This window comes from Giraffa tippelskirchi, chromosome X (genome assembly GCF_054371585.1).
Source record: "Giraffa tippelskirchi isolate mGirTip1 chromosome X, T2T-mGirTip1v1.2.pri, whole genome shotgun sequence".
Lineage (NCBI taxonomy): Eukaryota > Metazoa > Chordata > Mammalia > Artiodactyla > Giraffidae > Giraffa > Giraffa tippelskirchi.
In genome coordinates, this window is record NC_137289.1 from 64,418,579 (window position 1) to 64,435,724 (window position 17,146).

Here is a 17,146-nt window from a genome sequence, read left to right on the forward strand (position 1 = left end):
GACATGACTGAAGTGACCTAGCATGCACTGTTATAAGAGACAAAGAAAGGACAAACAGAGAAGTAGAGAAGGCCATGTGACAAAGGAGGCAGAGACTGGAGTCATGCTGCCACAAGCCAAGAAGTGCCATAAACTGAAGAAGCTCTAAAGATCCTCCCTTAGAGCCTTAGGAGGGATCTGATTGGCAATACTTTGATATCAGACTTCTGGCCACCTGAATTGTGAGAGAATACATTTCGATTGTTTAAAGTCACCCAGTTTTTGGTAACTGTTATGGAAGTCTTAGGAAACTATTAACAGAACAATAATATTAAATGACTCCTGCTGAATTTCAAGGATTCTTTTACTGTTATATAAGAAATAAGACATGATGCATTCAAGTTGATTTTTCCCTCTATGTGCTATTTTTTGTTTTCTATACAATTTCCTCATCACCATACAAATTACTCTCTTTCTTGGGTTTATTCTTACTTTGGTTTCCTCCTTTTCTGATTTTGTTGTTGTTGTTTCATTGTTCCTGTTTGTTTCTGTCCAAAAGGAAGACTAATTAGTCGTTTGCTCTGTTGCTTTAATCAGTTATTTTTTGGTTTCTGGGAAGGAGGTTTTAAAGTAGAGGAGTGGTTAGATAAAATCTTACAACTGTTGCTGGGTTTAAATCTGATGGAAATGGAAAGTATGGTTTATACTACAGAATGAGTATTTGCATGTCTAAGGAATAAAAGTTTGTTTTTTTTTTAATTTGGAAGCTCTGAGTTAATAAATTTAAACATGTTTCTTTCCTGCAGGTTCTAAAAGCCTTTTAAAAAAGCAATGCTAATGTTCATTGTGGGTGGGGAAAATACTACACAGTACTTTCAGAACTTTAACCACATGATGTAGACACAAATCCCACCACCACCACTTTTTGATATATTTTTTTGAGGGGTGGGTTGAGAGTGTCTTTGTATCAAGAAAGAGCTTTGGTCCAGAGTCAAATGGTAGATAAAAGTCTAAGGAGAGGCTACTGCTCCAGGGTGGCTTACTTGACTTTGGTAAGAATTCACAGTACACTCAGAGGAAAATTAAGAACACTGTTGTTCTTTGATTTTTTTTTTTTTTCCTCTGCTCTCCAAACCCACACATATACACATGAACACTAGAGGCAGTTCATGGTAGCAGTTTATTACGTTTTGTCATTCACTCAACTTTTAATGCCACAAGGAATAAAGCTAAATGCGTAATATACAGCACAAACAAAACATAATCTTTGACCTTCAGGAAATGTCCACATAGTAACCTTCTTTCTTATTTTAATAAAGTTCCTGTATTGGTGGGTACTTGACAAGCTCATATCTCCTTCTTAGGGAAGCACTCTCCACAGACACTTTCTGGGATGGAAAAAATCTGGACCATATCACAGTGCCCCCCTCTCCCTTAACAAGGACAAACCCAAGTCAATTAGGGACTGTCACCTGACCAGTGGTGTGGCCTGTAGGCTGAGGTGGCCTGTCATGAAAACCTGTGCCAGAGCAGAAACAAATGGGAACCAGAGTCACTCCATTAAGAATTCAAAATGGGGAATACAGAGAAGGCCAGGTAGTTAATGTCAGGGAAAAGAGCAGACTCATGTAGAGTCCACGTTCACAATGGAACAAATCAGGGAGAGGCACCATGAATTTCTGCTGCTGTGTTGGAGACTCACGACAAAAATAATCAGATTCTAGGACTACCTTGGGATGTCAAGTGACCTTCCATATCAGCCTCCATGAGGCACAGCTATACGGCTGTCGCTAGAATTTCTGTGAAATTTCTAGCTCTTTCATTGCAACATGTAACATCTCTCCCTGCTTCCACCAGAGTTATCCCTTAAAAAATCTCTTCAGGTCAGGTTCACTACTCTCCTTGAAACACTCTAACAGCTTCCCAGCTCACTCAGAGTAAAAGCCAAAGTCCTACCAATGGCTCACAATTCACTGCCTCCCACCACACTGTGCTTTTTGACATTCCTGGAACAGGCCAAGCATTTGCTGCGGTTGTTTCCTGTTTCTCACAATGGTCTTCCTCCAGTGGACATCATAACTCACTTCCACATTTTCTTTAGATCTCTGCGCACATGTCATTAAAGTCAGGGAGGCCTTCCCTGGCCATATGATACAAAATAGCAACATTCTCTCCCAGGACAGATCACAACCTGACAATTTATATATGTGTATATATGTGTGTATATACATATGTTTATTTTTTTAATTGTCTGACTTCTCTTACTAGAATGTAAGCTGCATAAGGACAGACACCAAATGGACAAGGGGAATTTGTTATTCCTTTATGGGATAGCCATCTGCTATATATATAAAAACAAACTACATAATATTGAATGTTATTTATTGACCCGCTCCAACCTAAGGTATTACCAAAAAGTTAACACATAATAGTAAAATAAGCTTTCTTAAGTTATCATATAGTCATGTATCAGAATAATACCATATGGATGGCATTTGAATTACTAGAAGTCTCATCGATATGTATGGAGCAAGTGAAAGTCACTCAGTCACGTCTGATTTTTCGCAATCCCACGGACTACACAGTCCATGGAATTCTCCAAGCCAGAATACTAGAATGGGTAGCCATTTCCTTCTCCAGGGGATCTTCCCAACCCAGGAATCGAACCCAGGTGTACCACGTAGCAGGCAGATTCTTTACCAGCTGAGCCATTAGAGAAGCACAGAGCTATGAGGTCATAAAAAAAGGGCTTTCCAATGCAATGATATATATTCTCAAGATACAATTACACTTACACTTTACAATTACAATTGCAATTACACTTGAAATAATAAATGCATTGGTTTAATGCATTTAAACCACTGATGATTTTTAATCAGTAAAAATGCAGGCACAGTGTGTTATAGTGTCATTAAAAATTAACAAGTTATATGGCTAAGTTCTCTAAAACTATAATAAAAATAAAGTTTTGTTTCTTAAACTAGTAGATGAAAAACATAGGAATTTTTATATTCCCCTTAATACCTGTTGCTAAAGTATTTCATAGTTCTTTTTTTTAAACTCAAGTCAGGCAAATTTTAATGAAAGAAATAAAGTCAAAAGATTTAGTATATGACAAGAATGAAAGGAGGATATTTGTAAAGACTTTCCTTATTGTGAGGTAGTATAAAGAAGTGGATAAGGACCCAGCATTGGAATCTTAGCTCTGACAGTTACTAGCCATATAGCATTAAAATGGAGCAAATTACTTAACCTTTCTGAGCTTCAAGTTCCTCATCTATAAAATGTGAGCAATATTAATACTAATACTAATCATAATGATTCTCTGGTTTTATGTGTGTATTTCAAGTTCTTAGAACATTTCCTGGAGGATAATAAATGGCATATGTGTAAGTATTTCTTGCTATCATATTTTTTTAATATTTTAAAGATGCCTGTAGGGCATCTGGAAAGACATTTGGAGACGAATGTCTGAATTTTAAGAGAAAAGTCTGAGCTGGAAATATAAATCTAGCCATCACAGGGACACACACACATACACACACACTCTCTTTTAGAACAGTACCTAGCAGACAATAAGTACTATATAAGTGTTACAATGTTAACTATTACAATTTTTAATATGCATTTCAGAAATCAATTAAATTTAAGCTTATTAAAATGAAAGCTAATTCTTTTTTTTTTTTTTTCTCCACGCCAGCGAGCCGGGCTTCTTACCCATTTAAAGTTTGAGAATAGGTTGAGATCGTTTCGGCCCCAAGACCTCTAATCATTCGCTTTACCGGTTAAAACTGCGTGGGTTGGGTCTGTTCCTCTGCGACAGCGCCAGCTATCCTGAGGGAAACTTCGGAGGGAACCAGCTACTAGATGGTTCGATTAGTCTTTCGCCCCTATACCCAGGTCGGACGACCGATTTGCACGTCAGGACCGCTACGGACCTCCACCAGAGTTTCCTCTGGCTTCGCCCTGCCCAGGCATAGTTCACCATCTTTCGGGTCCTAACACGTGCGCTCGTGCTGAAAGCTAATTCTTATTGCATATGGTAAGTGCTCACTAAAAGTTTAATGACTGAAAAGAATTCGCAGTTGTTACCTTTTTTTGTTCATCATTATAAAAGCTGAATAGAAATTGTAAAAATAAGACAATTTACAATTCTCAGGTTACACTCAATATATAAATATAAATTTAGTAGATAAAACATTACTGGCAATTGTAACAATAATATTAACCTTGACTTGAAAACATTTTCAAATTTATTTATCCCATTTAGAATCAACTTTAATACAAATATAGCCATTTCTTATGTCTATGAGCTATAGAAAACCCCCAGTGGCTAATAATCATCAATTATGCTCCTCAGGCTCCTCCCGCCCAAAATGCTGCTGCTGCTGCTAAGTCGCTTCAGTCGTATCCGACTCTGTGCGACCCCATAGACGGCAGCCCACCAGGCTCCCCCGTCCCTGGGATTCTCCAGGCAAGAACACTGGAGTGGGTTGCCATTTCCTTCTCCAATGCATGAAAGTGAAAAGTGAAAGTGAAGTCACTCAGTGTGTCCCACTCTTAGTGACCCCATGGACTGCAGCCTACCAGGCTCCTCTGTCCATGGGATTTTCCAGGCAAGAGTACTGGAGTGGGGTGCCATTGCCTTCTCCAGCCTGCCCAAAATAGTCAACAGTATTTCCCAAGGATTTCTATCTTATCCTCAAAGATGTGGCTCACATATAGGGCAGAACTGGAGAGGAAGGGGAGCACTGGCCAAGTTTATTCACTGTGTAAACAACATTGAAAAAGAAGTCTGCATGCCAAGTGGATGATTTACAATGAATCTGAGAAATCTGCTAACCCTAACATGCACTAAATATGCACGTATGGCAATCTAGCACTTGTTTCTGCCTCAAAATGTTTGTTGATTTCCATTCACACTGTTGATTTCCATCACATTCCATTCACATCCATTCACATATATTCCATTCACAGAATACTTAGTATTCTTCCATTGCTGTCCCTCACCTGCAGCAGAATCCCAGTAAAGCTCAAGAAGTGTAAAGTGGGGAAGAGTGCTAGGGTAATTAACAAAGCTAAAAAGGATCCCAAGTCACAAAGAGAGAGGACAGTTCCTGTCAAAGGATGGGGGAGAGAGTGAGGGGTGTTCACTGGCCTTAAATTCAGGTGTACATGTAAGCATCAGTTCCCAGGCACTAAGGCAACCAAATGAAGCTTTTTTTTTTCTTTTAAGTTGCTATTTTCCTGGTTCTGAAGGAATATTCCTAGAGGGGAAAATTGACTACCTATCCAACCACCAATTGAGTCAACTTGACAATTAGCAAAGTGACCTAACAAGTCATAAATGTCAGATTTTAATCTCAGAGTGCCTGCATCTGTATAAGTGATACCACAAAAGAATATTGTCTCTTAGACTACTTTCTGCACTGAGATTCTGAGGAAGAAATATGCCCCTTGTCTCTCCCTCAGATGGTTTTCCCCAGGGCAGGCAACCTTTTCAACAGAGCGGTTCACAATTTCTGTTTGTGAAGACTAGAATTTGGAAAGATTTTCTGATAATTTAAATAACAAACACGTTTTATAGTATGTTAACCATTTGCATCTTTCAAAGGAATATCACCTATTTCATTGCTTTTGAAGGGGAAAAAAAAGTTTAGTTTATGCCTCAGGAAGTTTAAGCAACAATTGGTGATAACTTTTTCTAAGAATTGGCAAAGAAAGGCTACATTCTGACAGTCTGGACTGCTGGCTTTTAAGAGCTTTTCTCTGTTTTTTCACCTTCTTTTTTGATTGAGACAAGTACTGCTTTTCTCTTCTACCTGTCTAAATGAACATATATAATTTTTCTTTCCACTAATGTAACAAAGCCAGTAACTTGAAAGATACAATCTTTAGTGTATCTACAACTGAGTGCTTACTTTATGCAATTATTTAAAAGCCTCACAAATTTATATAACCTATACTAAAATGCAGGGCTTCCCAAGTGGCACTAGTGGTAACGAACCTACCTGCCAATGCAGGAGACAAAAGAGATGCAGGTTCAATCCCTGGGTTGGGAAGATACCCTGGAGAAGGGAATGCCAATCCACTCCAAACCCATGGACAGAGGAGCCTGGCAGGCTACAGTCCGTAGGGTTGCAAAGAGTCAGACACAACTGAAGTGACTTAGCATGCATGCATACTAAAATATATTATTACAAAAAGGATATAACATATGTTATTGACATCACATACAGAAGAGAAAAAATCCCTCTGGATAATTAAAATAGTAATATTCAAAAGCAAAACTAAAGGCTTTTCAAATGAATTTAGGAAAACAAATCACACAATGAAGATTTGCAAAAGTGCTTTAATAAAATGTTTGCATAAACTTTCATTAAACTTGCTAAGCTTAATAATATTCCTATAAGTACTTGTTCATCTAACCTATAAGAATAAAACCTTCTTATACAAAAAATAGGGCATTTAGTACTATAAATAATACATCAGAACGTAAAACTTACATCAAGTTTGGTATCCATGTACTATGCAACTACAAGAGATTGTAATTTATAAAAATGTCACCACACTGAATTCAAAACAATTATACTTTAAGAAAAAAAGTCAAAGCTGACCCTGCCATTTAAATGTAGTATAATTTTATCTTTAAAAAAATATAAACTTATGGTAATAAAGAGCAGATTACTATATGAACATGAACTGGGTACCTGAATTCATAAACTACTTTCTTTAGCTCATCTGAATTAATCAACTACTGTATTTAGCATAATATAACAGTATGAATATAAGAAGCTAAATCAAAACATAGAAAATGAGTCTATGTAAAAACAGCACTTTTTTGTGTGTCTTAACTGGCTCCTTGACTGCATCTATTTTCTCCTAACACATAGATATTTCGAAAAAAGAAGCTCCCACGCAAGAAAATAATAATTTTCAACTTTTTCTGTACCCTTGTTTCCCCAAATTCATCCATGCAGGAGTGTTTTCATCTACTTGTTGGTAAATCCTACAAAAAGGCCAGTCAAGTAATTCATCATCATCTTCTTCGAAGCTTCAAATATAGTTAGAAAAATAGTTAAGTTCAAAGCAGCTGGAAAAGCAGTGAGCTTCCAAAGGATGCCACTTCCAATCTTTTGTTTAAAAAAATCTACTTCCTAAAAGTCAAACAAACTCAGTCACAACAGGAGGCAGGGTCTTCAGAGAATTAAAAAGAAGTTTTCAGTGCTTCAATCACCAGATTTTAAATGCTCCTCATCCACAGTGGGGGTAGCTGTGGCCCTCCACGGTCAGATAATCAATGGCTTGCTTGACAGTCCAGATGCTCAGATCGCAAAGCTCGGTCTGGAGCTCATGAATGCTCTTGTCTTCCTATTGAGGACACTCATGAATCAAACACAGCACCTCGTTCTGGACAAAACTAGGGTGGTGCTCGCCGTGCTTCTGGGTCTCACCCATTTCTGATGGATCAACAGGGCCACTTTGCCCAGAGGCCGCTTGGCAGGCGTTATCCAGCATCATGTGTACCTTGACCATTTCTAGAACATTTGTGTGCTGTACTCTTTCATGTCCTCGAGGACATGGATTTTCAACATCTCAAGGCTCTTCACCTCTGCAGAACATTCGAGGATACCAAACACTTTGGCATATACTCCCACTGGAAGCAGAGTCACCTCCTGCTTTGCTTTATCTCTGCCAACCCACTGGCAGACCTCGAAAGGCTTAGTGGTCATATCATCAATCTTGTAAAGTAACTTGCAGTCTTCTCTGCCTGCCCAATTATTCCCACGACAGAAACTTGCGAAATCTTGATTCCTCTATTCTTGAAGATGTTATCAACCAGAGTGGAGGTGAACAGTTGGTTTACACAAGGAACAATAGCCTGGATTTGGGCCCTGGATCCCGTGGACTTAGTAGCAAGAGCTACTCTGCCCTGAGACAGTGGGTCACTGCTTCCGCTGGCTCCACCTGGGGAAGAGATGCTGCCATATCTTCCAAACCCATTCTTACTCATTTTAAGGGCAGCTCCCGCAAAAGAGAAAGTGGGCTTTGGCTCCAGCTAGCAAGTTCCACAGGCAGGCTCCAACCTCTAGCATGGGCTACCACCCAATGCGGAGCTTGTGAGGCCCGCAACTGTGGAGCCAATTGGCTGCCAGGATGCAGCTGTCTGTAGTCAACTGGGACCTGCCAGCTTCTCACTTCACCCAAGAATTCTTGGGGTGGTCTGATACCTGTTCTGCTGCATTTTAAAAGACCCATGTGCAATTTCAAACTTTTTCTGCTATCTTTATAAAAATACATTTTAACAAGGTTCCCCTGCCCCCACTTCATTACTAAATGTCACGACTTCTATAGGCACATCTAAAAGATTCATTTATTCACGCATTCAATTAACCATTCAACAGAAATTTTCAGAGCAGTACGTTCAGTATAGTTTGTGTGAGGAAGCAGTGGCGGCAGAGCAGGGTGGTAGGACAGGGACAAGGGAGAATCTGCCACTTTTACTGTCCTCAAAGGACTCACATGTTCAAATCTCTAAAACCAGAAGCATTCTGGAAAAAATAGCAAGACAGCCACCTCTGAATAATTATCAAATCCAAACGCAAGTCGTATCTTATGATTACCTTTTTAAACTATTTATTGGAGAATTACACTCTTCCAGTTATTCTGCCAAATGAATTACTGGGTAAAAATAAATAGTATAAGATATTTCAATTTATACATAAATTCAAACAGAACAACTGAGCTCTAAATTATTTGCAAGCTTCCATGGATAGGTCAGGGAAGTACTAGTCCCATCATATATTAGGAAAACCATGAATAAAAAGGAAATAACAGTTTCTGTACACTCACCCAGTAATTTCTTAACTTAATATTTTAGTAACTGTGGAAGTATATCCCAGAATATTTTCATATTACACTGAAAATCTATTTATCCCCATAAAAACATTTTATGTGGAGTGTATCTAACTCAAAGGCTTTTTATGGTTGATAAAAGAACACCAGTTATTGGAATCTACCACTAGCAAGAACTTCTTCCTTAAAAATCCTTCATACCTAGGTAATAACCTAAATGTGTAGATTTTTAAGGAGTTGATTAATATTTTTCTATTTACTTTATTGGTTAAAATAAACTCATTTCTGCTATCCCAAATTATATAAAAGTGTGAATAATCTATCTAAAACTTGTAAGAGAATACAAAATTCTTTTACTTCTCAAGTTAAAAAGGAATAATATCGGACTTCCCTGGTGGCACAGTGGATGGGCATTCACCTGCCAGTGCAGGGATATGGGTTCAATCCTTGGTCTGGGAGGGTTCCACATGCCAGTGACTGGCTGGGCATGAGCTCCACAACTGCTGAGCCCACCTCTAGAGCCTGCAAGCCGCAACTACTGAGCCTGCGTACTGCAACTACTGAAGCTGGTGCACCCAGGGCCTGTGCTTTGCAACTAGAAGCCTCCACAATGAGAGGTCGGTACACTGTAACAAAGAGGCGCCCCTGCTCACCGCAACTAGGGAAACTCCACATGCAGCAATGAAGATCCAGTGCAACCAAAACTAAAATAAGTTTCTTAAAAAAGAATAATAGAGCCATATATGTAATCTATTTTACAAATAAATATATAATCATTGTTATCTGAGTACAGATTTTCATATAAATGTGGATATTTAGCCTCTGGACCCACATTTTACATAATCAATGAGGACTTAATCATCCAAGTAATACTTGTATTCTTAAAATTGCACATTATTGGAGATCAGATTAACTATATATTTTTAAATGTTTAGACCTCATAATTAGACATTGTTTTATTAGCTAACATCAGACATCTGGTCATGAAATCTTGAGGTTACAATGATGTGATTATATTCCCAACAATTATATACAGTACAAATTGTATGAATCGCACCAAAACAGTAAAAAGCACTGACCTGACAGGATTGCTGGTTAAAGAAACCCTCAGAGATTCTAGGCAGTTAAGAAGTTTCTCATCAGAAATACCAGATCGTAATTCATGAACATATTCTTGTGAAGACAGGGTGCATTCATGCTTGCTGTTTTTCAGTCCTCCCTATTACATAGGAAAGAAAACGAAATTCTTTTAGACAAACAACAAGGTTTTATTAAAAACTTTTAAAATAAAATAATGCATAGAATATGTAAATATTTTACTATAAAAAATGCATGCAGAGTGTCAGGCATTTAAAAACTTTTGGTCATCTAGAATTGACATGGTAAAGACATGTTGTATATACCTCAACACTCTCTTCAACCTCATTTAAAAGAAAATTACACTGATGGTGCTTATGACCTGAACAGAATATGGACTTGAGTAGCATTAATGCTTAAATTTAAAATCCAAGCATCAGGATTAACATTAGCTGGTCCTCCTTTACCCGTAGGACAAACATTTAGAAATCATTTTATTAAGTTTACTAGTTACTACTATTCTACAAAATATAATGCAAAACATTATACATAACCCAAATCTATTGAAATATGTCAGAATATCACCCTATCTCAAAACCAAGTGAAAATGGTTATTAAAATGTAAAACAATACAGTCTCCGATTAGCTTGTTAGTCTAAAGCATTCACCAGTTCCCAACTATTCCTTCTGAACTATGCTACTCCCATGCTATAGATTAATCTTTAAAAGTTATTAAATGCATTTATCTGATAGTGACTAGTTTTTAGCTTAATTTCCAATATACACAGGGTTATTTCTAGAACTCATTATCTCATCACAGCTTCTGAGCTTCATCACCTTGCCATAACTATGTAAGTCATCTGGGGAAAAGGCTGGGAGGAAAACATCATCAACACATTCATGGTTCTAATAACTCATAGTTTCATATCCCAGATCTACATAACCATAACTGCCCCTTTCCTATATTACAAATGTATCCCCCTGGATTAAAACTCTAGCTTGGAGCCCATTTTGTAAGTTCATATGAATTACACTCAGGTTTTGCTAAGTACCTAAGCTAGAAATAGGAAAGCAATTTTTTTTCCAATTTGATAGAAGTTATGTCACTAGAGGATGTAGAGTTTAAAAAAAAAAAACAATATGTTAATAGTGAGAAATAGATTCCCTAGGGTTTCCTAATATTTGGCTTTTTATTGAAAACGCCTCCTGATATAGAAATTGTCAATCATTCTTAATGTCTGAGGTTTTTTTTATTCCATTAAATAGTAAATGTTTAAAGTCTGATAAAGTCTCATGTACAAAAACTATTCCCTTACACCACCATGGCCCTTTCACTATTATAGCTCTTAAGACATTGGGGCAGAGGTCATTATGTGTGTCTCTTTCTCTTCTAGACTGGAAACTCCATGTATGCCAACTGTCTAACACAGTGATGGTGTTTAGTGAGCATCAGCAAAAGCGTGCCATTACTGAATCTGTCCATAATAATTACAGAACAAGGAATACAATTTCATATTTTCACCCCAGTTGGATAGTAGATATTCAGGAAGTCTACTGAATAAATCACCATATAGATGGCACAGTAAGTAAAACCATCACCTTGAAATCATTTCCACATTTCTGTAACTTATTTGCCCGGCTCTTAAGGCTACAGATCCACAAGGACTAGCAAGTAAACATTTATAGTATAAAATTTTGCAGATCTGAAGTTACATTCCACTTTCATAGGACCCCCAAATTTATTTTCTCAATTAATGGATGACAAGGCCATACTGATCGTCCCCTGGAGGCTTTATATATACAGGGCTTATTCCTGTAGAAGGATCTTTGTATTTGCTGTTTTTCCTGCCTGGAAGACTCTGGCCTCTCCACTGCTAGTTCTCATCATTTATGTCTCATCCCACCAGTCTTCCTCCCTTAACACTGCACTTATCAACACAACATCATTTTAAATCTCACTTATCCTATTAGCTTTGTATAAGTTTACTGCTTTATATACTTGTTTACTGTGTACTTCTCATTAAAATATAAGCTCCACAAAGCAGGAAACTTGCCTAACTTGTTCACTGCTCTATCTCTAGATCTTAACACAATGCTCGGCACACAGTTAAGTACTCAACATATATTTCGTGAATGAGTGATGGCTATATGAAGGGTGAATAACCAAACAGGTGAATGACTGATGACCTTCAACATGCCAAAGCTTTCAAATTCAGTTTAGTTTCACTTCATAATATTACAGTTCTGAGACATTCCATTACAATATATTCAGAGATGCTAGTATAAGGTAACTTTAGATAGTATATGGTATGCTGGGAATAGCTCAAACTGCCACTGGGTATGCATCAAGACCCCCTCATTTACCTTCTAGGTGATCTTTGCTCAGATGACTAAACGGATCTCTATAAAAATGTTTGCTCATGCTTGATTCAGGGGTAATAAATACCAATCCCCCATATTTGTTATGAGGATTAAGTAAGACAATGCATATCAAAGTGCCAAAAACAAGAAACATTTCATATATGCTGTGGCTTCCCACGTGGCTCAGTGATAAACATCTGCCTGCCAATGCAGGAGACGCAAGAGATGCAGTTTCAATTCCTGGGTAGGGAAGATTCCCCAGAGGAGGAAATGGCAACCTGCTTCAGTATCCTTGCCTGGAAAATTCCATGGACCAAGGAGCCTGGTGGGCTAAATTCCACGGGGTCACAAAGACACAAACATGACTGAGCAAATACGCACATATGTATGTTGTACCATAGATAGAGTAAGGTACTGAGAAAACGTTACTTCTCTTCTACACGGCTGTGGGTGAGAGATTCTTTATGGAACCACTGGGTCAGTCTATCACCTTGGGACTCACCTCTCCCTCAAGTCTTAGAAATTGGTTTAAATTTCATAATTGAGGATACTCTATGGTTATACAGAATGGAAACAAACAATGTAATGGAGCAAGACAAAATATATAACTTAATAGAACAAATGCCTTTTACCAAGCTTAGAAAGACTTTGGGGTTTTAACATTAGTTCATATTTGAGAATTATGCAAACATGATAGAAACAGCATAGAAAGGCTGGACTGGGCCTTAAAGACCAGCTCTTCTAATACTCCCATTGTAGAAATAGGGAATCAAATTGATTTACATGATCCTAACTACAGGTAATTAATGAGGTTGTGAGGATAAAACACCAACATTCTGGTCCTCGGGTTACTTTTTTTCTTTAACTATATGTCACTTTTTCTCAACATTTCGTAAAAAAAAAAAAAAAGAAACAAGTATTTAATCCTGAAATCTCTATTACAAAATGTCAAAGTATCTTCAGCGTAATCAATATGGCACAACATAATATTAAAGAAATCACCTAAAAACAAAACAGTATGATAAATTAAACTAATTCTCACTATATTTAATAGAGCTGTAATACAAGAATGGCTTATTATTAACATCCTGTTCTGATACTGAACAAAGGAAACAACTAGATAATGGATGGATAATAATGGAAATTTTAATTAGCTGCTCTGTATGAGATTAATGAAAATTACCACTGTGCCCATTTGATCTTTAAAAAATAATGCAGACAAAGTTAGCAATTAGCACACATCATGCTATTCCAAAGCTAGGTGAACAAAGAGCTTTCCTAATTTGAAACAATTCCTTAATTTGAAAATCATAAGAATGGAGACACTTGTCAGTATGACTGTGTTTGTATTATTCTAAAACACTACACAAAGAACCAAAAGAAACTTTGGTTCAGTTTACAATCATCCTATTCTAATACGAAATTTTTGTATCAAAATCAGACATGCAATATTCTAAAAAGATAGTTTAAGATTGCAGTGGAGGTACCACTTCTGATTTTAAATTGACTTGGTCTGAGTATGACCTGTCATTCTTTAAAGTAAATACAGACTTAGTTATAAATTGAGGAAAGGTTCCACATTCTAAGCTGTAAAGGTGTCTTGCTGCAGACACTGGGAAAAACTATTAATTGTACACAAGTCTTTTCAACTACAGTGTGCACACAAATAGCAATTACTATCAACGGTATCATCTTCAAATAGGAAGGACAATATTATTGTCAGGAAAGCAGTAATATCATTATTCTTATTGACCATGATTTATAAACTCTAATGTAGTCAGGTTATTTTAGCTACTTCAACCAAGTGATTGTCTTATCTTTGACTGCAGTTTTCTGAAAAAAGCAATGCTACAGATTAACAAATTTGGAATTATATCTAAAAAGGTTCACAGCATTGTTTTTGAGAGGCTTCTATAAGTTTAAATGCATAAGAAATAGAAAGCCATTTTCCTCATCATCAGTTCCATGAATTCCAGTAGAAAAGGAAACAAAAAACATGCGTCCAATACAAGTTGATCTACATATTTATTCTAAAAATGATGTTTCTGGTGGGCTATACAAAGTTGAATATGCTGTTAAAACTTTAGGTGGCCTCTCTCTATTATATAAGAAAAGTATCTTGTAAATGGAAGTTATTAGAGATAATTAATTTATTCCTAAAATATAAAAGGTACTTTAAAACAAATATATTACTACAACGTTTCAAACAATTTACATGCCGTTTACACTGACAATTAAATTGCATGAAAAATATAGTGTAAAATATACTAATATTATCCATTTAAGGTCTGTGAGATAAAAACATATACAGAAAAGTAGTATCACAAGATAAATTGACATAGTGTCATTTCTCATTGCAGGACATATAGTTTATAATTAAGACCTTTTCAGAGGTCAAATGTAAAACGTAGAATAAGAGAACATATCCTAACATCAAGCAGAATAATATCTGCATCATTGAGGTTACAAAAAAAGAAGAGACAAGGGGCCAGAAAAATTACTTGAGCAAATAATGGCTGAAAACTTCCTGAATCTGTGGAAGGAAACATATCCAGGTCCAAAAACTCCAGAAAATTCCAAATAATATGAACTCAAAAAGAAAAAAATTGAGATGCATTATAATTACAATGAAAAAAGTAAAGGATAAAGATAGAATCTTAAAAAGAGAAAGATAAAAGCAACTTATTAGATAGAAACGAAATCCCATAAGGCTATCAGTAGATTTTTTGCAGAAACTTTATAGGTCAGAAGGGAGTGGCAAGATGTAGGAATAATGCTGAAGTAAAAACCTGCTAACCAGAAATTCTCTAAACGAGGCAATCATTCAGAATCAAGGAGAAATTGAGAGGTTTCCAGAGAAGCAAAAGCAAAAGGAATTCTTCACCACCAAGCCAGCCTTACAAGAAATGTTAAAGGGAATTCAGTAAGTTAAAAAGAAAAAGACTAATTGATAATAAGAACACGTACCTAAGTAAAAATCTCACTGGAAAATATAAAGAAATAATAAGCATACTTACAAAGCAAGTATGAAGGGTAAAAGACAGAAGGAGCAGCACTATTTTAAAACCAGTAATTAAAGGATGTATGAAATATAGATGTAAACTGGGTCAATTAAGACATGAGGGGGGAAATATAAAGTTTTGGAATGTGCTCAAAATTAAGTTACTAATAACTTAATAGAGAATGTTATAAACTTATGTGAACCTAACAGTAACCACACAAAAATAATTATAGTAAATACATAAAAGAAAATGAGAAAGGAATCTAACTATAACAGTCAAATCACAAGAGAAGAGAGAAAGAGAAGAAAAAACAGAAAAGAATTACAAAACCTGCCAGAAAACAACTAACAAATTACAATAAATATATGCCTATCATTTACTTTAAATGGAATACTCTACCTATCAATAATTACCTTAAATGGAATAAATGGCCTAATCAAAAGACACAGAGTAGCTGAACAGATGAAAAAGTAATACCTTTCTACAGGTATAATCATAATGCTGCCTACAGGAGACTAACTTAAAACCTAAAGAAACTCACAGACTGAAAATAAGGGGATGGGAAAAGATATACTGTGTAAACAGAAATGAAAAGCAAGGTGAGTAGCAAGATTTATATCAGACAAAATAGACTTTAAAACAGAAACAGTAACAAAACTCAAAGAAGGGCATTACATAACAATAAAGCAGTCCATCCAACAAGAAGATAGAACATTTATAAATATTTATGCACCCAACAAAGAAGAACTTAAATATATAAAGCAAATATTTACAGAGATAAGGGAATAAAGAGATAACAATACAATAATAGTGCAGGACTTCAAGAGCCTACTATCCTTACATCAATGGATAGATCATCCAGACAGAAGATCAGTAAGGAAACATTAGCCTTAAAAAACACATTAGAGAAGATGAACGTAATATATATACAGGACACTGCATCTAAAAACAGCAGAATACACATTGTTTTCAGGTCCACATGAACATTCTCCAGGATAGATCATATGTAAGGTAAGAAAACAAGTCTCAAAATCTACTAAGACTGAAATCATATGAAGCATCTTTTGCACAAGGGTATAAAACTAGAAATCACTAACAAAAACTGGAAAAAAAAAAAACATGGAGATTAAACGACCTGCTATTAACAACCAATGGGTCAACAAAGAATGCAAAAAACAAGTCAAAAAATACCTTGAAACAACACAAATGCAAACAGAACATTCCAAAATCTTTGGGACATAGGAAAAGCAGTTCTAAGAGCTAAACTCATAGCAATACAGGCCTAGCCCAAGAAACAAACAAACCTAACATTACATTTAATGGAACCAGAAAAATAAGAAAATGAAACCAAAGTTGGTAGAGGAAGGAAATAATAAACATCAAACAGGAAATAATGAAATAGAAACTAAAGAAAGAAAGAAAGAAAAGATCAATAAAACAAACAACTGGTTCTTTGAAACCATAAACAAAATTGATAAGCCTTTAGCTAGATTCATCAAGAAAGAAACAGAGGGGGCCCAAATAAATAAAATCATGAATGAAAGAGAATTTACAAGCAAAAGCACAAAAATACAAAAGAGAGATTACTAAGAACAATTATACACCAACAAATTAGACAAGTAAAAAGAAATGAATAAATTCCTAGAAACACAAAATCTTCCCAGATTCAGTCATGAAGAAATAGAAAATCTGAATAGGTAAATTACTAGTAATTAAACTGAATCAGTAATCAAAGAACTCCAAACAAAGTTCAAGTCTAGATGGCTTCACAGGTGAATTCTACCAAACACTGAAAGAAGAGTTAATGCCTATCTTTTTCAAATTATTTTCAAAAACTAAAGAGAAAGGAGCACTTCCAAACTCATTTTATG

General features: G+C 36.1%; 2 protein-coding genes across 16 annotated transcripts in view; both read right to left on the bottom strand.

The window, feature by feature from the left end:
* The window catches only part of DIAPH2 (diaphanous related formin 2), a 952,992-nt gene that overhangs the window by 693,973 nt on the left and 241,873 nt on the right, over positions 1-17,146 (bottom strand). For all 15 annotated transcript variants that reach the window (XM_081565323.1, XM_081565331.1, XM_081565339.1 and 12 more), the window contains one exon: positions 9,915-10,054. In XM_081565323.1, the coding sequence (XP_081421449.1) occupies positions 9,915-10,054 (140 nt within the window). The remainder of the gene's footprint in view (positions 1-9,914; positions 10,055-17,146) is intronic.
* On the bottom strand, positions 7,209-7,993 carry RPA4 (replication protein A4). Its single transcript, XM_081565340.1, is given in 4 exon segments — positions 7,209-7,247; positions 7,249-7,530; positions 7,533-7,729; positions 7,732-7,993. Coding segments are annotated over 4 exon segments (780 nt in total).